Source organism: Corvus hawaiiensis, chromosome 26 (assembly GCF_020740725.1).
Source record: "Corvus hawaiiensis isolate bCorHaw1 chromosome 26, bCorHaw1.pri.cur, whole genome shotgun sequence".
In the NCBI taxonomy this organism is placed as follows: domain Eukaryota; kingdom Metazoa; phylum Chordata; class Aves; order Passeriformes; family Corvidae; genus Corvus; species Corvus hawaiiensis.
Window position 1 is genome coordinate 44,417,161 of NC_063238.1, and position 19,870 is coordinate 44,437,030.

The window sequence follows — 19,870 nt, forward strand, 5'->3', positions numbered from 1 at the left end:
GGGGCGGAACCTACGGTGGAGCCACGCCCCCTCCCTCCTTCTGGCCCCACCCCTTCCTTCCCATTGGCTGCCGGCCGCCCCCCGCCGCTCCCCATTGGCTGCCGGGCCGCGCGCGCGCGCCCGGACGCGGAAGTGCCGGGGCCGGAGCGGCAGCGGAGACGGTGAGGCGAGGGGTCGAACCCACAGCCCGCTCAGAGCGCTGGGAACGGGGATTTATTCCCAGAAATCGGGGGAAATGGGGAATATTCTGGTTTAAATACCCGCGTTACACTTGGGTTTGATGAGGACAAGGGTTTGTCCCTGTGTTTTCGCGAGGAAAATGGTTTATTTGGGGGTTTTGGTGAGGAAATTAGCTTGTTTATTTTCTTTTAAAAAGCTGTTTGTTCTTGCGGCTTCGTGAAAAAAATCGTTTATTATCGGGTTTTTTGATGAGAAAAAGGGTTTATTCCGGGGTTTGGATGAGGAAAAGAAATTACTTTTGTTTTTTTTGAAAATGAGGAACAGGATTTATTCGTAGTCTTTGATGAGGAAAATGGTTTGGTTTTGAGTTTTTTGTGAGAAAAAAATGTTTAATTTTGGCTTTTGAGGAAGAAAATGGTTTATTTGTGTGTTTTTGATGAGGAAAATTACTTATTCTTGGGGGGTTTTGATGAGGAAAACGGTTTATTCTTGGGGTTTGATGAATAAAATGGTTTGTTCTTGCTTTATGATGAGGAAAATGATTTATTCTTGTGGGTTTTGTGATAAAAAGGTGTTTATTTTTTGCTTTTTATGAGGAAAATGGTTTATTTATGTTGTTTTGCTGAGGGAGGTGGTTTCTTCTGGAACTTTTGTGCAGAAAACAGGCTTGATGAGGAAAACTTATTCTTGGGGTTTTTAATGAGAAAAACAGTTTATTCTTGGGGTTTTGATTAATTAAATAGTTTATTCTTGGAGATTTCATCAGGAAAATCAATTTATTTTGGGCTTTTAGTGAGGAAAAGAGTTTATTTTTTAAATTTTTTTTCTTTACTCACCCTTTATGTTGAAACAAAAATTTGGGATCCTAATTTTTCGTGGAATCCTCGAAGGAGAGATGGAGAGGGGTAAAAAGTGGAATTTAATTTAATAAAAAGTAGATTTTAATTACTACTGGAATTTAACAATTAGAATTTAACTACTGGAATTGAACTGGAATTCTACCAGTTGAGTTTAACTATTGGAATTCTACCAGTTGAATTTAACTGCTGGAATTTAACTCCTGGAATTTTAACCACCAGAATTTTTACTGTCAGAACTTACCCAAGAAAATGAGCACCAAAATATATTCCTGCTTCCAAATATTTGCATTTCTTCTAATACAAATTATATAATAAATAATTAAATATTTGTTAGGAAAGCTGGAGATCTTTAGTACCTCACTAGGTGATTTGCATATGTTTTGAATATTCATGTGCTGTAGCAAGACGGAGGAGCTGCAGTGACAGAGTGGGAATCCCTTTCCCAAGGAATTTTTAAAGGCAGGATTGATCCTTTGCCTCACTCCTGTGAGGAAGGAAAGAAAACGTGGAATTTAATGAGGCTGGACGGTGTTAGAACAGGTTGGACGAGCTGGAGCAGCCTTTCCATCCCTGGAATTATTCCAGGTGTGGTTGGATGGAGCTTGGAGCAACCTGGGATAGGGGAAGGTGCCCATGGAATGAGATGATCTTTAAGGTCCATCCCAACCCAAACCATTCCGTGGGGGTTTTTTTTGTACAGCCTCATCGTGGGAGGGTTTAGTGGAGAAGGCAGAGCTGGACGTTTCCCATGGAAGCACAGTGAGGGAACAGGGATGAGCAGGAATGTGGGAAACTGGGTTAGATGGAATTTTGAATCACCAAGAGGGTGATGAAACACCTGGAAAAAGGGAGCAGGGAGGCTTCAGGAGACGCTCAAACTCACCTGGGCGAGGCTTTGAGCCTGAGGTTGAGCCTAAAACCTCTTCCAACCCCAGATTATTCGGGAATTCTGCGCCAGCATTCACAAATCCCCATTGCTGTGACTCTCCCAACCCAGGGAAGCCGCCATGTCCAACCTCCTGCCTCCAGCAGCAGACGGGAACTGCTTCTACATCCTGATGGAGGACTGTGCCTATGGAAGCAAATACTTCCAAGCTGGCAACTTGTGCTTCTGCAGCGAGAGGAGCTACCTGCGGAATTTTTCCGAGGATGGGCCTCCGGCTTGCTTCCTGAAGGTCATCATGCTGGACGACAGCTCCACGGTCACCATCAACCTGGAAGTCCTGCAGCCCGTGCGCCAGGAAGCCGCCGGGTTCCTCCTGGCCATCGGAAGCCACAGCGAGCGCTTGAATTTTTTCCTGGAGAGGCTGAGCCTGGAAGGAGCTCTCCGAGCCGTGCCGGGTCAAAACGTGATGGTGGAGGTGGAGCGAGAATTTTTCCCGGGAGTCGTGCGCTACATCGGGAGCGTCTACAAGCCCAGCTTGGCTGTGCTGACTCCGGTGTTTTTCGGGGTGGAATTGCAGGTAAGGGGCCTATGGCAGCGAATTCCTTATTTTTTCCATGGAATTTTCTGTGTGTAACATCCCTTCCCGGCGTGTTTTCAGGGAGAGGGGGAAAACAGAGGGAGAAGCGACGGATCCTACCACGGCACCGAGTACTTCAAGTGCAAGAGGAACTGTGGGGTCTTCCTGCCCTTCAGCAAAGTCCAGTTTATTCCCACATCAGGCAACGATTATGGGAAGCAGAAGCCGGGAAAGCAGGACACAGAGGAGGTGGTCCCCGTGAAAGTGGGAGACGCCGTCAGCTTCTATGTGGATGAGATTCTCACCAAAGGAATTGCCATGGCAGTTTACAGGGAAGGGAGCCAGTGGTTTGTGAAGGTTTGTCCGGTAAGAGCAGCTTTTCCATGGGTTTTTTTGGGATTTTTTTTAAAAAAGAACAAGAAAAACAACACATTATGGTGGGACGTGAAAGAGAAGTAGAGGGGATGTCCAAAAGGGATGTGAGGTTACATGCAAACTTCCCAGGCATGTTTAAAAAATTCCGTCATATTCCAGTGTTTAGCTGATGGATTTTTTTTCCCTAGCTGGTGGCTTTTTTTCCCTAGCTGATGGAGTTTTCCCTCCTTTCAGGAAGAAGAAGGAACGACCGACATTTTCAGGGAAATCCCCATGGATTCTGTTGTGAAGGAGAGCTTGCAAAGTAGGTGATCTTTGGATGTGTCTCTCCTGATCACATTCTGGGGAATCAGAGGGGATTTATTCCCTCTCTGGAGGGTACTGAGGAGCTGAAATTCCAGTAAAACTTCCAGCTGGTCTTAAATGATTGGGATTTACGGAAAAATCTCAAGTTCCACACAGAACTCTTTGCATGAGGCAGCTGAAGCTGGATCTCATTTGTGAGGAGAATCCAATTGTAGCAGAGAAATCCCTCAGGGAAGAGGCACCACTGGTTAAAGGGCCTTTATTTCAGCTGTAAAAGATGGAGCAGGAGCTTCATCCTGGTGGGAAAGGCTCAGGTGCCAGCAGCAATGGTGGGAATTGTTGGACAAGACAAGGAATCAGTAGAACAATTAGGAAATAAACCCCCTGCTGCCATTCCAGTAGTCTGGGAAGGGCTGGATTAGCTCCAGGGCCAGCGAGAGGTTGGAATGTGAAGCTTTGAGCAGGGAAACAAGGAGCAGGGTCCTTCCCTCTCATACTGTCAGACCAGCTTGGAACGTTGGGAATTGCACCTTGTGTCCCTGCTGCTCAGCTTCCTGCTGGTGTGTGTAGTCTGGAATTTCCAAAACAGACCTGGAATTAGATCCAGAGGATTGAATTCCCACCTCTCCTGATGGTTTGTGTTGCCCAACAGGTTTTTTCCCAACGTTCGACTCTGATGTGGGCTTTGGAAAACCAAGCCAAATGAAACGAGAGATCAGCGAGAGCAGCGAGGAGAGAGAAAGTGGGAATTCACCCCTGGAAGTGAACTCCATGGTCCAGATCACCTTGGACAAAGGGAATCAAGTTTCGGGAATCATCCGCTGGTTGGGCTACCTGCCCCAAATCAAGGACAAAATGGCTGGAGTTGAACTGGTGAGGCTGGAAAGCTGGAAAAGGACCTGGGAGTGCTGGTGCCAGTGGCTGAATGCGGGGGATGGAATTTTGGGATCCCCATGTGCAGGATAAGGGAGGGAATGGAGTTGGGAAGGGTCTGGAGCAGCAGGAGTGGCTGAGGGAGCTGGGAGGGCTCAGCCTGGAGAAAAGGAGGCTCAGGAACCTTCTCACTCTCCACAACTTCCTGGCAGGAGGGTGAGGCCTGGTGGGAACAAGGGACAGGGCATGAGGAAACACCCTCAAATTGCTCCAGGGGAGATTTGGGTTGGATGTTGGGAAAATTCCTTTATGGATGGGGTTGTCCAGCCCTAGCACAGCTGCCCAGGGCAGGGGTGGGGTCCCCATCCCTGTGGATGTGGCACTTGGGGACACGATCTGGTGGTGGCCTTGGCAGCATTGCATTGTTAGACTCGATCTCAGATCTCTTTTCCAACCATAATTCCATAAATCCCGCTCTCAGGCTCTTCCCTGGTGCTGTTTTCCCAGGATGAAGACAAGGGGGTCACAGCTGGAGAGTGGCTGGGCAAGTCCTACTTCCACTGCGCCCCAAAGCGCGGCCTCTTCGTGAGGCTGAATTCCTGCCAGCCTGACATGCGCTTCCAGAGCTTTCCCAACTCTGACTTATCCCTCGGGGATTACAGTGAGTCCTCTGGGAAGCAGGAAAACGGGGCTGCGATGGCAGAAGGACATGGAGAAACCCCGTGGGCACTGTTTCTTCCCTTTCTTCAAGCATTGTTTTTTGGTGTTTACAGCACACCACATCCTTGGCTGGGTTAACAGTTGGACTCGATGGTCCTAGAGGTCTTTTCCAACCTAAATGATTCCATAAGGAACATCCCACACATCTGAAAGATTGTGATTTATGTAAAGCAGGATTGAGAAGCCACCTTAAATTTGAGAGTTACAGACTCATCTCAGACTTTTGGGGTGTCAAGGAAGGGCAGAGTTGACCCTGATGAGAAGGTGAAGGAAATTCCTTTTCTTGCAGGAGGACAAGAAGTTCTTCCACAGGCTCCAGAGAGTTCTCCTCCCCTCAGGAATGAGGCAGCAGTCCGTGTCCTCCGAGGGCGGATGAAGGGCATCCAAGGCCATTGTAATTCCTGCTACATGGATGCAGCTCTCTTCAGGTAAGGACCTGCTTGGGTGGTGGAGTCTCATTAAATGAGTGACTTTTTAATTGGGCAGAGCCCCAAACTGCAGCACTTCCCTGGATTTCCAAGTTGGCTGGAAGTTTACCTGGTGTAGAGCAGGATGTAACTGTGGAGATGAAACCTCTAGGCTGCTTTTGGATCTCCTTCCCAAATCCAGCAGGTTTTCCAGCCCTGAAGACTCCTGTGTCTGTCATTCAGGGTGCTGAGAGCTCGTAGTTTTCTGGACTTGGATCATGCTGACTCTGTCCCTGGAAGTTCTGGCTGGAATCATTCCAGACAACCCACCCAGGAGGTCCCAACTTCCCTGCTTGGAGAGGAAAAGACTCAGTGGTGCCTTTCCCTGAGCAGTTTTGGCTGCAAAGTAGGAATTTCCTTCTCCCCGCGCTGTTCCATTGCTTTCTCCCAGTGTTCATTTCTCCAGATGTGCCTCACTGTTCAGATGTGCTTCCCTCACTTCCCTGTAATTCCATGCATGGATTGTTGGGCATCAAAGCCATTGACTGTCACCAGCCAACCACATTTTGGTTCCACCTGTTGTTTCCAAGCCCTCAAACTCAAACCCATCCCACTCTTCCCACAGCCTCTTCTCCTGCACATCCGTGCTGGACTCCATGCTCTTCATGCCCTTCCCACAGTGTGACAGGAATGTCCAGGGAATTCTGCGGGATGAGATTGTCAATCCCCTCCGAAGGTGAGTGTAGGGAATGCTGGAAGTTGTCCCATCTTGCCTTCATTCCTTCCCTGCTGCCCTGAAGGAATTACCTGGCACTGAGGGAAACCTGGCAGCCACATCCAAAGGTGTTCAGGACAAGCAGGAATGGTTTTAAACTGCCAGAGCATGGATTGAGATGGGATTTTGGGAAGGAATTCTTGACTGGGACGGTGGTGAGGGGCTGGAATGGAATTCCCAGAGCAGCTCTGGATTTGGGAAGGTTGGACAGGGCTTGGAGCAACCTGGGATAGTGGAAGGTCTCCCTGCCCCTGGCAGGGGATTGGAATTAGATGATCTTTAAGATCCCGTCCAACCCAAACCATTCCATGATCCTGTGATTCTTCCAGTTGTTCCTTTCCCTGAGATGTGGGACTGTCACAGCTCTTGTGCTCAGAAGGAAGCCTTGGGAGCTGCACTTCCCGGTAAAAGGAAGGAAGGGGGATTCCTGGGGTTCCAACAACCTCTGGATGGAACCCTGGAGTTGGTGAAGCAGCAGCCTTGCCTTGCTGAGCAGCTGGTCCCAAAGTTGGCATGCAATGCCAGGCTGGATGAGGGGAAACCATCCAGCTTCCAGTCCCTCAAGGGGCTCCAGGAGTGCTGGAGAGGGACTTGGGACAAGGGATATGGAGGGACAGGACAAGGGGCGGGTGAGGCCCTGGAATGGAATTCCCAGAGGAGCTGTGGCTGCCCCATCCCTGGAAGTGTCCCAGGACAGGGCTTGGAGCAACCTCATCTCATTGGTGCTATCCCTGCCCATGGCAGTGGGTTGAACTGGATGAAGTTTAAGATCTCTTCCAAGCCCAGCCATTCCATGATTTCCCTCACCTGCAGCTGGTTGTTGTTCCCAGGACTGGCTTTGTCCGGGCCAGCAGCGTGATGCACCTCCGGGAGCAGCTCACGGACAAGGGCCAGTGCTCCAGCTTTACCAACGCTGAGAAAGGTGAGGAGCTCTCTGGCACCTTTCCCCAGCTGCTTCCCTGTGTTTTGCCTCATCCAGGCACCAGCTGGCAACTTCCCTTTGTGCTTCTCCCAGGAATGTGCTTTAATTAGGTGCTGATGTTAATTGATGTAGAAATTCACTTGGAAAATCCTTTCAGTTTTTAAATCTCTCTGTACCCTTCCAGTGCCTAAAGGGGCTCCAGGAGAGCTGGAGAGGGACTTGGGACGAGGGATGGAGGGACAGGACACAGGGAATGACTTCCCACTGCCAGAGGGCAGAGATAGATGGGATATTGGGAAGGAATTCTTGGCTGTGAGGGTGGTGAGGCCCTGGAATGGAATTCCCGGAGAATCTGTGGCTGCCCCATCCCTGGAAGTGTCCAAGGCCAGGTTGGGTGGGGCTTGGAGCAACCTGGGATAGGGGAAGATGTCCCTGCCCATGGAAGGAGTTGGAATTCCATGATCTTGAAGGTCCCTTCCCACCCAAACCATCCTGGAATTCCATGGAAGTGCAGTCTCTGAAGGCTGGTTCGCATTTTTCCATGTTCCCCTTGGGATTTGTGCCTGAACCAATTGCTCTCAGCCTTTATCCCAGTTGTCCCCTAACCTGAAGAGGAAATTCCAGGTTCATGGAATTGGCTCATGTTTATCTGGCAGCTCTTGGATGCAGTGGGACAAGGCAGTTCTTGGCATGGTCTGATCCATCCTTTCTTCACTTTCCAGATCCTGAGGAGTTCCTCAATCTCATAATGCAGCAGATCCTGGGAATTGAGCCACTATTGAAGCTCCAGTAAGTTTTCAGAGCTGAGGGATGCAATTCCCAAGGCCAGGCTCATTAATTTTCCACCTCACAATCCCTGGGGGTCACTTGTGCCTTTCCACCAAAGTTTTTTGGAATCACAGCTCTTGAGTTTTGTGCAGCTCCTTCTGCTTTCCCTTGGGAACAGACTCTGATCCTGCTGGTCGTGATCTTCCCATCTGGGAAAAGACACTTCTGAGCTTTCCCTGGAGGGTGCTGCCTTCAGAAAATTGGGATAAAAACCTTGTTCCAGCCTCAGGGAGAGCCAGAAGGGGTTCGAGAAAGGTGATGTCCGACTTCAGGGCAGATCCAGCAATATCCGACAGCTTTTGGATGAATTTGGGATGTGTCCAAGGCTGCCAAGCTGGCTCAGCTCCCACAGCCTCTCAAACAGGCAGTCCATGGATGCAGTCCCAGTTTTTTGGGACTCTACAAAGAGGATGAGAGGCTGGAGGAAGCCAAAAATAACTGTGCTGTTTGGGAGCACAGAAAGGGAATTGTTGGGAGTTCTGTGCTCCTTTGTGGAGCCGCCGCTCGAGCCGTGGATCGTGGAGTGCTGGGAAAGGCCGAGCACAAAGAGGGCTCTGTGCTGCAGCTCCCCTGCACGGGGTCATCCCAAGGAAATCCTTTCCCTGCTCTCTTTTTAGGGATTGTGGGAGATCTGCACACAACTCACCTTGAGTTTGGCTTACTGGATGCATTTTGAAATTAATCATCAAAGCATCCATTTGTCAATTTAAATGTTAAACTAGTTTTTATATTTGTGTCAAGGGGAAATGGAATTTTGCTCATAGGAGCAGGATGTGGTGCTCCAAAGGGCTAACAAGGACAAAGTTCCTACTTATCTCCTCTTCCCCTGGCACAAATTCGGTATTTTTGGGTGGAAAATGTGCTTTGTGTCGCACCAAACGACCCTCGGTGCCTTGAGCCCAGGAGCTCTCCCAGGACAAACCTTGGGAAGCTCCAATTTTTGTGTCGCCACATCCCCAATCCCAAGACCTCTCCTTGCAGGTCAGGAGGCCAGAAGGAGCAGGAATGTTACTGCTACCAGATATTTATGGATAAACAGGAGGATCTGGTGGTTCCCGACGTGCAGCAGTTGGTGGAACGCTCCTTCCTGTCCTCGGATCTGAAGCTGGTGGAGGTGAGTCCAGTTTCCTTCTGCTTTCCTGCTTTTCCTGCTCCCCAAAGTACCTGTGAGGCCTTGGATGGTTTATATCCAACACTGAATCCACACATGACTTAGGAAAAGGCCTCTGCTTTCCCTGTTTCCCTTTTGTCCTGTGAATAATGACAGCAAATTTAGAGAGAAATCTCTGGGATTTGGCTCTTCTTCAGGGTGACTCCCTTCCTTTTTTTTTTTTTTTTCCCCCAGATCCCATCTTGCTTCATTATCCAAATGCCACGTTTTGGGAAGGAATATAAAATGTTCAGCAAAATCATCCCTTCCTTGGAGCTGGATATAACAGATCTGCTGCTGGACAGTAAGTTATGGATGATGGACTGTGAGCAACAGCTCTGGGCTCTCTGGGGTGGGATTCTTCTTCCCTGAATCCCAGTTTTGGCAGGAAAAGCTGGATTTTAGGTGGAATCTGGAGGAGACACTCCCTCTGAGCTCTGTTTGCCCGGCAGGTCCCAGGGAATGCTGCCTGTGTGGAGATGTTGCCACTCTGGAATGCTCGGAGTGTTTCAAGGACAAGGTGTTTGCAGCCACAGGCCTGAAGCAGTTCTGCAGCTCCTGCTCCAGACAGGTATTTTCCATGGATGTTCCCAACATCCATCTTGGAAGCTGTCAGCAGGATGAACCCTCCCAAAATCCCCACATTTCCCTGGCTGTCCCTGCAGCTGCATAGGTTGGGCATGGAGCAGCCTTTTCCTGAGGGTCATTCCCACCATGAGCCAGAGGTTGTGAACCCTCTGCTTCTACAGAGCCTAAATAATCATGGAATCATTGAAAGGCTTGGATTGGAAAGGACCTTGAAGCTCATCCAGTTCCACCCCCTGGAACTCACTATCCCAGGTTGCTCCAAGTCCTGTCCTACCTGGCCTTGAACAATTCCAGGGATGGGACATCCACGGCTTCTCTGGACAACCTGTTCCATAAATAAGGATTAATCCTTCAGGAACCGAGTGCTGATCTTTCTCTGCTGCCTCTCCATGAGCATTCCCACAGTTTCTGCCTCTCGGAGGGTGACATTCCCGTTTTAGCTTCCTGCTGCCAGGCTGTTCCCACAATACCATTCCCAGGCAAGCAGGGAGCACGGGAATCACATCAGCAGGGAATAAATCGGGAATCTGACCTCTGCCCCATCTTCTGTTGGGTCAAGGCCGGTTCCACCAATGCCACCCTGTCCCCTCTCCTCAGGTTCACTCCCATCGCCACCGCAAAGCGCACAAACCCAGAAGGCTGCACATTCCAGAGGAATTCCAGAGCTGGAGCACCCGGGGCTGCCAGCAGGTCCCCCGGGAGAAGCTGGAGCTGTTTGCAGTGCTCTGCATCGAGACCAGTCACTACGTGTCCTTCGTGAAATACGGCCCTGGGAACGAGCACTGGATGTTCTTCGACAGCATGGCTGACCGGCACGGTGAGGGAATGGGAATGGGATGTGGGATATGGGATGTAGGAAGCTGCCAGGGGCTGCTGAATCCCCCTTTTCCTCTCCGGTTTAGGCTCTCTCTGGGTTTGGCTTCCATTGGATTCCAGAGTGGCCAAGCCAAGCAGGTGGGAGTTTTTCCAGGTGCTTCCAGCTTCTGGCTGTGGTCAAACAAGGGATTTAGGATCCTATCCCAGCTGGCTCAGCTTGTGGGCATGGATTGTTCTCCTGTCCTTCCCCACTTTGTTTTTATGAGGGAATCATGGTTTGAGTTGGAAGGGACCTTAAAGGCCATCCAGGTCCAGCCCCTTCCATGGGCACCTTCCACTATCCCAGGTTGCTCCAAGCCCCACCCAACCTGGCCTTGGACACTTCCAGGGATCCAGGGGCAGCCACAGCTTCTCTGGGAATCCCATTCCAGCCCCTCACCACCCTCCCAGGGAAGAATTCCTTCCCAATATCCCATCTATCCCTGCCCTCCGGCAGTGGGAAGCCATTCCCTATGTCCTGATATTCCATCCCTTGTCCCAAGTCCCTTTCCAGCTCTCCTGGAGCTCCTTCAGGTTGAACACTCTCCCCTCATCTGGCCTCTTCCATTGCTTTTGGCCTCCACATCTCCCAGCTGAGGTTCTGCATGACTGTTGAGCGTGCTGGGATCTGCTGGAGCTGTAGGAACTCATCCCTTTGGGATCTGATTTGGGATTTTCCTCCTCCTTTTCCGCCTTAGGTGGTGAAAACGGCTTCAACATTCCCACAGTGACGCTGTGCCCAGAAGTTGCCAAATACCTGGACTTGCCCCTGGCTGTGCTGGCCCTGGAGCAGCCTCGGGACATGGATGGGGTGGCCAAACGCCTCTTTTGTGATGCCTACATGTACCTGTACCAGAGCAGGAAAATGGCACTTTACAAGTGACACCGTCCCGGGATGATGTCACCGAGCAACGTCAGGAACGGGAGCTTGGATCATCCCTGAAGGTGGAAGCATCCGAGTCTGGATGCTCTGGGCTGCCTCTTCTCACCTCTCCTGGTGTCAAATTATCCAAGTCAGGCTGGGTTTGTTAAATCCTGGCTTTTTCACAGTGGTAGTTGGGACGTGGGCACAGCTGGACTTGGAATTATTGATGCTCAAATTCATTCTCGTTCCCCACATTCCACAGTTCTCCCTCTCTGGGTACTCTGCAGCTGGAGCCTTCCCACATCTTTTTTTCCCTGCTGTCCCTTCCCTCCAAAGCTGGGGACCAACAGAAATCAAAACACAAGGAATCACCCACAGGTTTACCAGGAGACCACAACCTTTCCTAAAACATCCTGGATTTGTGAGGAGAACCAGGTGTGGTTGAGAGGGCCCGGGATGGATTTTCCACACCTGTGTCCCTCAGTTCCCTGCACTTCCCTAATCCAGCACTAACTGGCACTTTTCCCCACTCTCCCTTATTTCCAATCATGGATATCCTGAGCTGAAGCTATGCTTTAAAAATAGGTATTTTTCCAAGAACAAAACTGGAAGGAGGACTGAGCAGAGGAGCAACATCTGGGCTTCTGCTGCTTCCTCTTTTTGGCAAAATCCGCACAGAATTCAGTGTTCCAACCTCACTTTTAGCGTCTGCTTCCAAGTTCTGGAATTCCAAGGGCAAAAATGGAAAAAAAAAAAAAAAAAAATGAGCACTCTGGGCTTTCCTGCTGTGACTGCAGGAAGGTTTAGGGTTTGGGTGGGAACTGGTGTTCCTTAAGTTAAATAAATTTGTAAACTCGGGGCTTCTCTGCCGTTACGTGGGAAGTTGTGCCTGGAGTCAGTGGGATGCCCAGATTCCACAAAACCCCAAGGAAAGCATCCAGGAGTCCCAGATGTGCAGGTTTAACCCTGTTCCTGCTCTTTTTTCCCCCCTCTTTAATGCCAAGTGCAGAAATTTTAACAAAGCCTGGAGCTTTGGATCGGTCCTGGTGGCTTGGGACGCGTGGTTTGGGATCCTTTTGGCATTCCAAGTGCAATCCATTCCAAGGGATTCTTTCTCTCTGCTCAGCTGTGATCGGTCACACCTGGAATACTGGGTCCAGTTTGGAGCTGCCCAGTACAAGAGAGACAAAATCCAAGGAAAAACCACAGAGATGATGAAGGGACTGGAGCATCTCCTACGAGGAGAGGCTGAGGGAGCTGGAATTTGCCCAGCCTGGAGAAGAAAAGGCTCAGGAAATCTCCTCAATATCCATAAATACCTGAGGAGAAAGTGCAAAGACATCTGGGAGCTTTTCTCTGCCCACCAAAATGGTTCCTGAACATCAGGAATTGCATCTTAGCCATGAGGGTGCCAAAGGCTGGCACAGGTCACTCTCCTTGTTCTTCATTCCTCCTCTCCCAAAAACTCAGGAACATCTCTACTCAGGTACAATGGACTCTTTCTCTTTGGTGCTTTGCTCTTAAAAAAAAAAAAAATCTAACTTATACCAAACTGATCCTGGCTTTCCTGGAGTTTTTTTTTCCTGTCTTAAAATGGGATACAGTGCTGTTGGAATTCCCAGAAATCCGTGACCATCAGGCCACGCTTCATTAAGCTCTTAATTACTCCCTGTAATTTGCTGTCAAGATCCAAGCCATGGAGGGGAGGGTGGACAGGGAACCCACAGGTCTGATCCCTGGGGATTTCCCCTCTCATCTTCCCACTCCCAATGGAGCTCCAAAGGGTTTTTCCACTGGATTTAGGGTCGGTTAGGAGCCGTGGTGGGAAAAGGCCTTTATTTAAATTTTTTGCTTAGTGTGAAGCTCAGTGTGGGTTAGTGCCATGTTTTCTGTGGGAACTGGGGTTAGACTGCAGGTGCTGGGATCAACCTGAAGCAGGATCAACCTGGAGGTGGGATCAGCCTGGAGCCGGCCTCCACATCCCCAGGAACTCGGCCAGAATGGAAAGAGTTGGAATGTGGCCACAGAGCTGAAGCTTAGAATTGCCAAAGCAAAGATGATCTCCCATGGGTGTCCCATGTCACCCTTTTGGTGGCACCCCAGACTTCGTTCTGGTGCCACCAAGGAGTTTCGGGATGGGGAGGCCACCAGAGAGAGCACAGGGCTGGCAGGGCCACCAAGGAAGGCACAGGAGTGGCAGGGCCACCATGATAAGGCACAAGGCTGGCAGGGCCACCAAGTTGGGCACAGGACTGTCACCTCCAGGGGACGCAGGGACAGCTCTGCCTTCCCCATCCCTGTGTTCCCAGCTTCCCTGCTGGGACCCCCAGGGCGCTCTCCCAGGTCCTGCGCATTCCTCGGGTTAGCACCAGGCAGCGGAAAGGTCTGAATTAGAGCAGCTAATTCCCAACGGGTCACCTGGGCTTCCCAAAAAAGCACGGAGCAGGAGCTGGGGACGAGCAGGGACCTCTCAGTGGCTGCCCTGACGCAGCTCCAGGAAGAGCCGGTGCAGCCGTTCCGTCATGGCCACCTGGGATGGGAACAAGAGGGGTCAGGGAGCAGCTCTGTGGTGGCTCTGCTCAGGCCACCGATTCCAAGTGGCATTCCCAAGTGGGAACGTGGGAAGTGCTGGACGTACCGGGTAGGGCTGTGGCTCGTGGAGCCGGCGGTGAGCGGGGCTGAGCAGGTTCAGGGACACTTGGGCGTGGGTCCTCACCTCAGGCAGGCTGGGCAGGGGCTCACACACCTGCAGGAATGGGGGTCCATGTGGGAAGATCCATGTGGGAAGCCACCACCCAGCACCAATCCCAATGAGCCACCGTGTCCAAGCTGGCACCAGAGTTGTTGGCACATCTCAGAAGCCACCACCGCCCTTGATCCATCACCCAGCGTGGAAGAGAGATCCATCACCCCAGCGAGACGGCCCCAGGAGATGGGACCACCCCTGACCTGGCCATCTCTGAAGTAGGTCCGATGGAGGGGCTCCACAGTGCTGGGAATGACCTTGGTGGTCTCCCCAAGCCGCCCCAGGACACGGATCCCCAGCTCCTGCCCTGCGCTGGGCGACGGCTCCTCTTCCAGGGCCATGAGGTCCATGAAGGGGTGACCTGCCAGGAGGACAGCAGGAAGAGGGTTATGGAGCAGGAGATTCCCCCAGAACTCTGGGAAAGGTCTCCAGACTCACCAGCAGCGTCATAGAGCCGATAGATCGTCTTCATCCCTGGGATTGTCATCTTCTCCTCATCCTCTGTGAGCTTCAGGCATGGGGAGCCATTGACCTCCACCAGCTGTGGGAGAAGGGAAGGGAAGGGATGGGCACCTGTGACCTCTCTGGGGAGGCCACCGATGCAAATCAGCTGGAAAAAAACAAATAAAAACCCCTAAAAACCATCCCAAAATCGGGCATTCTGCCTGTGGAGAACTTGGGGCTTCTGGAGGGAAAAGAATTGGCCATGACCCAACACTGGCACCTGGAACCTCCCCATGTCCTTGGCTGACCCCAGTGTGGGCAGGAGGAGAGGGAAGAATTCTGCCCCTCTGCCCCGCTCAGGTGAGACCCCCACCTGCACAGCTGCCTCCAGCTCTGGGGTCTCCAACAGCAGAAGGACGTGGAGCTGCTGGAGTGAGTCCAGAGGAGGCCACAGAGATGCTCCAAGGGCTGGAGACCCTCAGCCATGGAGCCAGGCTGGGAGAGCTGGGAATGTCCAGCCTGGAGAACCTCAGAGCCCTTTCCAGGGCCTAAAGGGGCTCCAGGAGAGCTGGAGAGGGACTTGGGACAAGGGATGGAGGGACAGGACACAGGGAATGGCTTCCCACTGCCGGAGAGCAGGGTTAGATGGGATATTGGGAAGGAATTCTTCCCTGGGAGGGTGGTGAGGGGCTGGAATGGAATTCCCAGAGAAGCTGTGGCTGCTCCATCCCTGAAGTGTCCAAGGCCAGGTTGGATGGGGCTTGGAACAACCTGGGATAGTGGAAGGTGTCCCTGCCCATGGGTGGTGGATGATCTTCAAAAATCCCTTCCAAGGCAAACTATTTTGTAGTTCCATGACTCCAGCGGCGCTGGATGGCCATGGAGCAGGTGCAGAGCACCTGGAAGTGGCTCAGAGGATTGGGATATCTGGGATTTAGGCTGCCACCTGTACCTTGTAGACACAGCCCAGCGATGGCTGCAGGGGACACGTCACCAGGTTGGTCCCGATGCCGATCATGTCGATCTCGCTCCCCTGAGGCAGCGGAGAAGACAGAGACCATCAACATTCCAGCCCTGCCAGCACCAGGGACAGCCCAGGTGACATTCCAGCCCTGCCAGCACCACCCAGGTGACTTCCCAGCTGTGCCAGCAGGTTCCTCACCTCCCTCCTAAACTCCTCCAGGCTCTGCTCGCTGATGTCATTGCTGACAGCGATGGGGATGGTCTCAAACCAGGGCACCTGGAAGCTGGAAGGAGCAGGATTTGGGAGGATCCATGGATCCACTCGCAGCACCCCAGAGCTGTGAGGGCTCCCAAATCCTGGCAGGATGAGGGGCTGGGTGCAGGTGAGGATAACAGGGATTGGTGACATCCATCCCAGGGCTGCCGTGGGACTCACTGAGCTCCGCAGGCTCGGAAAACTCGCCGGATTTCCTTGGATTGCTGGGCCAGGTCCCCGCTGTCCAGGCGCACTCCGATGGCCCGGTATCCCAGCTGGTGCAGCGCCAAGGCCACAGCACAGAAATTGGGCAAGCCACTCCTGGTATGGGCAAGGAAATTGTTAATGACAAGCAGGACACAGATCCAGGGTGGATCCAGCAACGTTTCCAGCCAACATTCCTACTTCAAGGCCACCAACAAGGAGGGACTCATCCACCCCCTGTCCCATGGTGGCAAAGTCCTGGCGTCCTCACCTCCTGACACAGTAGGTGTCCAGCAATCCCTGGAAGTCACACGGGAAGGTGACAGCATAGGACACGAAGGCGGCCAGCTCGCCCTGGTTGGCCTTGGCAGGAGGAGTTTGGAGCAGGTCACAGACTCGCTGCAGCCAGGACACGGCCAGGGCTGCGAGGTCCATGGGATCTCCTCCAGCCCGAGGCGGCAGCTCCTGCCAGGAGAATGTGGGATTTGCACAGTCCATGGCATTATCCAAGGTGCCAGCAGTGTGGGAACACGTGGAGTGTTCCATTCCCATCCATCCCACTCTCATTCCTGTCTGCATTCCCATCCCATCCCAACCCATTCCCATCTCCATTCCTATTCCCCTCTACATCCCCACCCCCATGAGATCCCTATCCCATCCCTATCCCACCCTCACCTGCACTCCCATCCCTATCCTCATCCCATCCCATCCCATCCCAGGCACCGCTCACCCGTGGCTGCACCTCCTCCAGGCACCTGAAGGACATGATGAAGGAGTGGGCGATGGTGCCGCGCACCGGAATTCCGTAGAGTTTTCCCGCCAGGATGTTGCTGGTGCAGTCGAAGCCTGCGAGGAGGGATGGGGGGGACACCCAGGTGATGGCAGGGCCGCGGTGGCACCGGGCACCACGGGGCGGGACTCACCCCCGATGTAGGAATATTTGGATGCCGAGAGGGCTCCGTCCGGCCCCTGCGCGCGGCGCAGCCCCATCTCCACGAGCTTCATGTCCGGGCCGGCGAGGAGGCGGAATCTGGCAGCATTGGTGGCCACCAGGCTGGGGGACAAAGGGGACAGGTCACACAGAGCCAAGGGAAAGGGGCTCCAGGACCCTCCCTGCTCGGACAGGGCAGGGATCACCACGGAACTCAGTGGAGAGGGATGTGGAGTTGACCAAGGGGCCCTGGGGGGGACATGGGAACCTCTCTGGGGGACCTGTAGGAGACCAGGAAATCTCTCAGTACAACCTTTGGGACAGGGAGACCCTTCAGGGGACCACAGGGTGGGCTGGACATGGAAAGCCCTCAGGAAAACTTGGGGGGGGACACTGGGACACCCTCTGGTAGTTAAATTCAACTGGTAGAATTCCAGCAGTTAAATTCCAGCGGGGGATTTGTGGGGTCATGGTACCCCCAGGACCAGGGTGTCCCCAGCCTCACATCTCCCCCTGGACTGGGGGGTGCTGCACTCCCTTCCCTGCCCCTCTCCAGCTTCCAGGAGCTTTGGGATCATCCCCATCCCAAAATACCTGGCGTAGTTGACCAGGCACAGCAAAGTGGTCTCCAGCAGCTGCACCACCAGGAGCGGCCCCTTCACCTGCAGGAACGGCACCTGCGGGAACAGCAGTGACATCCCAGCCCCTCCGGAGCTGGGAAAGGCAGGAATGGGAGTCCAAGGGCTCCCAGAGTCAAGGAAAAGGGAAGGCCTGGGCCTGGGAAAGGTGGGATGCCCAGGAAAGGGGTTGGAGGGGGATATTGGTGAAGGAAAAGGGCATACAAGGGGATCCCAGGGAAGGGGGTGCAGGGGGATCCTATTGCCCAGAGTAAGGATCCAGATAGTCCCTGAGCCCAGGAAAGGGCTCACAGGGTGGGGATGCCCAGGATGGCCACAAAGGGGGTTCAGGGGGTCCATGGTGTTGAGGAAAGGGCGATCTGGGGGTTGGAAAGGCAGGAATGGAGGTCCAGGGGCTCCCAGGGTCAGGGAAAATGGGGGCAATGGGGGCTCGAAAGGCAGGACCGGGGTTCAAAGGGGTCCCAGAGTCAAGGAAAAGAGGAGGGCTGGGAGCTAGGAGAGGTGGGATGGTCAGGAAAGAGGATGGAGGAGGGTCCCACCCTGGCAAAGACGACGGAGCCCTCAGGAATGGCGGTGACGGTCACCTCAGAGGCGTCCAGGGTGGCCAGGTAGTCAAAGAAGGCGTCATCCGTGGTGCTGGGCAGGACGGAGCGCAGGTACGCAACGTCTGCGGGGACAGCACGGTGACACCAGGGACAGAGGACACGGGGGGGGGGACACCAAGCCTCCCATGGCCAGGTGGGTGACGGCACCCCCAGCACAGAGCGAGACAGGGTGGGGTGGCCCAAGTCCCCTCTGAGGGACATCTCTGAAGGGTGTCCCGGTGTCCCCTCCAAGTTTCCCTGAGGGCTCTTTGTGTCCATCCCCACTCTGTGTCCTCTGAAGGGTCTCCCTGTCCCCCAGGTCCCTCTGAGGGATGTCCCTGTCCCTCTATCAGTTGTCCTAATCCCCTGCAGGTCCCCCAGGGGGACCTCCTGTCCCCCAAGTCCCCCTCAAATGTTGTCCCTCTCCCCCACCACAGAACTCAGCTGAGAGATGTCCTTATGCCCCTCAAGTCCCTGTGTGAACTGTCCTGGTCCCCTGCAGGTCCCCTTGAGGGGTTCCTCTGTCCCCCCCTAATGCTCCTGGGGGGTTCCCATCCCCAGATCACTCTGAGAGGTGTTCCTGTCCCCCTGAAGTAGCCCCCAGACCCCTCTGGGAGCTGTCCTGTCCCTTACAAGTCCCCTTGAGTTGCTCCACCATCCTCCCCCGGGGGGAATTTCCCCTCTTCTCCCACCGCTCCCCGCTGTCCTTCCCTCATCCTCTCCCCTGGAGTTGTTCCCTTGTCCCTCCAAAGTCTCCCTGGGAAGGTTCCTCTCTCCCTCTCCCCCCACCGCTCCCCACAGCGCTTCTCCTGTCACTTCCTCATCCTCCCCCCTGTCCCCTTGAGTTGTTCCCCCTCTCCCTCCCCCTTTCCTCGCCCAAGACACCTGCCCACAACGCTCCTCCCGTCCCTTCCCCATCCTCTGTCCCGCGCTGCCCCCTGGAGTTGTTCCCCTGTCCCTCCAAGTCCCACTGGGAGGCTCCCCTCGCCTACCACTCCTCCCTACAACCCTGTCCTTCCCCTGTGTCCCCCTCTTGTCCCCCGCTGTCCCCACGCACCGGCAGCGGAGAAGCGGAAGGCTCGGAGCCCCCGCAGCCCCTCAGCCAGGCCGGCCCCGAGCGCGAAGGAGCCGCGGAAGGGCGGGCGGCGGAAGAAGAGCTCGGCGGCGGCCGGGGCGCGGTGTCGCCCGGCCCGCCAGTGCCCGTAGGCCATGGACACCTGGTACAGGTCCGCCAGCGGCGCCATGGCGGGGCGGGGACACGGCGACAAGGGAGGGGACACGGGGAGGGGCGGGGGAGGAGCGGGGAAATAGGAGGGATACGGAAGCACGGGGTGGGGGGAAGCGGGGATGGCGACACGGGGCAGCGGGGATGGCAGGACAAGGGGGACGCGGGGATGGCAGGACAAGGGGGACGCGGGACAGGGTTGGTGACACAGCTGGACACGCCGGGTGGCTGCGCACAGTGGACACGTGGCGCGGGGATGGCGGCACATGGGGGACACCGGGATGGCAGCAGAGGGGGGATACAGGGACAGTGGGACACGCGGGACACACAGGGACAGGGCGCCAGGGATCGCAGCACACGGGGGACACGGAGATGGTGACACAGAGGACATGGGACAGGGATGGCAAAACACAGGGATGGCGATAGACCCGGGACACGGGGCACAGGGGTGGTGGCATACGGAGGACACGGGGCACAGGGGTGGTGGCACACGGGACAGGGATGGCAGTACATGGGGCACACACAAGACACATAGGATGGCAGCAGAGGGGACACGGGGCACACGGGAATGGCAGCACACAGGGGACAAGGGTGACACAGAGATGGTGACGGGGGACAAGAGGGACCAGGAATGGCAGCACACACAGGGGACACGGGGGGGGGGGGGTGACATGGCAGAAATGGGGCACATATGTGGCAGCACAGTGGGGGG

At 54.0% G+C, this 19,870-nt stretch overlaps 2 protein-coding genes across 5 annotated transcripts; one reads left to right on the top strand and one right to left on the bottom strand.

The window, feature by feature from the left end:
- Positions 1-120: 120 nt before the first annotated feature.
- LOC125317137 (ubiquitin carboxyl-terminal hydrolase CYLD-like) lies at positions 121-12,723 on the top strand. Of its 3 annotated transcripts, none has more exons than XM_048286813.1 (15): positions 121-161; positions 2,038-2,503; positions 2,585-2,869; positions 3,113-3,182; positions 3,837-4,057; positions 4,565-4,718; positions 5,067-5,205; positions 5,810-5,920; positions 6,790-6,881; positions 7,604-7,670; positions 8,691-8,823; positions 9,055-9,163; positions 9,312-9,430; positions 10,045-10,264; positions 11,001-12,723. In XM_048286813.1, the coding sequence occupies exons 2-15, from the start codon at positions 2,048-2,050 to the stop codon at positions 11,183-11,185; spliced, it is 2,361 nt and encodes a 786-aa protein (XP_048142770.1). In that variant the 5' UTR covers positions 121-161; positions 2,038-2,047; the 3' UTR covers positions 11,186-12,723. The 3 variants fall into 3 exon arrangements, with proteins under 3 accessions (XP_048142770.1, XP_048142772.1, XP_048142771.1); XM_048286815.1 differs by lacking the exon at positions 121-161 and adding an exon at positions 10,350-10,401 and having other exon boundaries at positions 172-2,503; positions 11,001-11,087; XM_048286814.1 differs by lacking the exon at positions 121-161 and having other exon boundaries at positions 1,030-2,503; positions 2,585-2,860.
- A 263-nt stretch (positions 12,724-12,986) lies between these two features.
- On the bottom strand, positions 12,987-19,193 carry NAPRT (nicotinate phosphoribosyltransferase). 2 transcript variants are annotated; one of them, XM_048286817.1, is made up of 13 exons: positions 18,991-19,193; positions 17,934-18,016; positions 17,306-17,388; positions 16,704-16,834; positions 16,511-16,626; positions 16,052-16,245; positions 15,757-15,897; positions 15,520-15,604; positions 15,310-15,390; positions 14,352-14,454; positions 14,117-14,274; positions 13,806-13,913; positions 12,987-13,697 (listed from the first exon to the last, which is right to left on the bottom strand). In XM_048286817.1, exons 1-13 carry the CDS (start codon positions 19,175-19,177, stop codon positions 13,638-13,640), a joined length of 1,530 nt encoding a protein of 509 aa, XP_048142774.1. In that variant the 5' UTR covers positions 19,178-19,193; the 3' UTR covers positions 12,987-13,637. The 2 variants fall into 2 exon arrangements, with proteins under 2 accessions (XP_048142774.1, XP_048142773.1); XM_048286816.1 differs by having other exon boundaries at positions 17,889-18,016.
- Between the last annotated feature and the right edge of the window lie 677 nt (positions 19,194-19,870).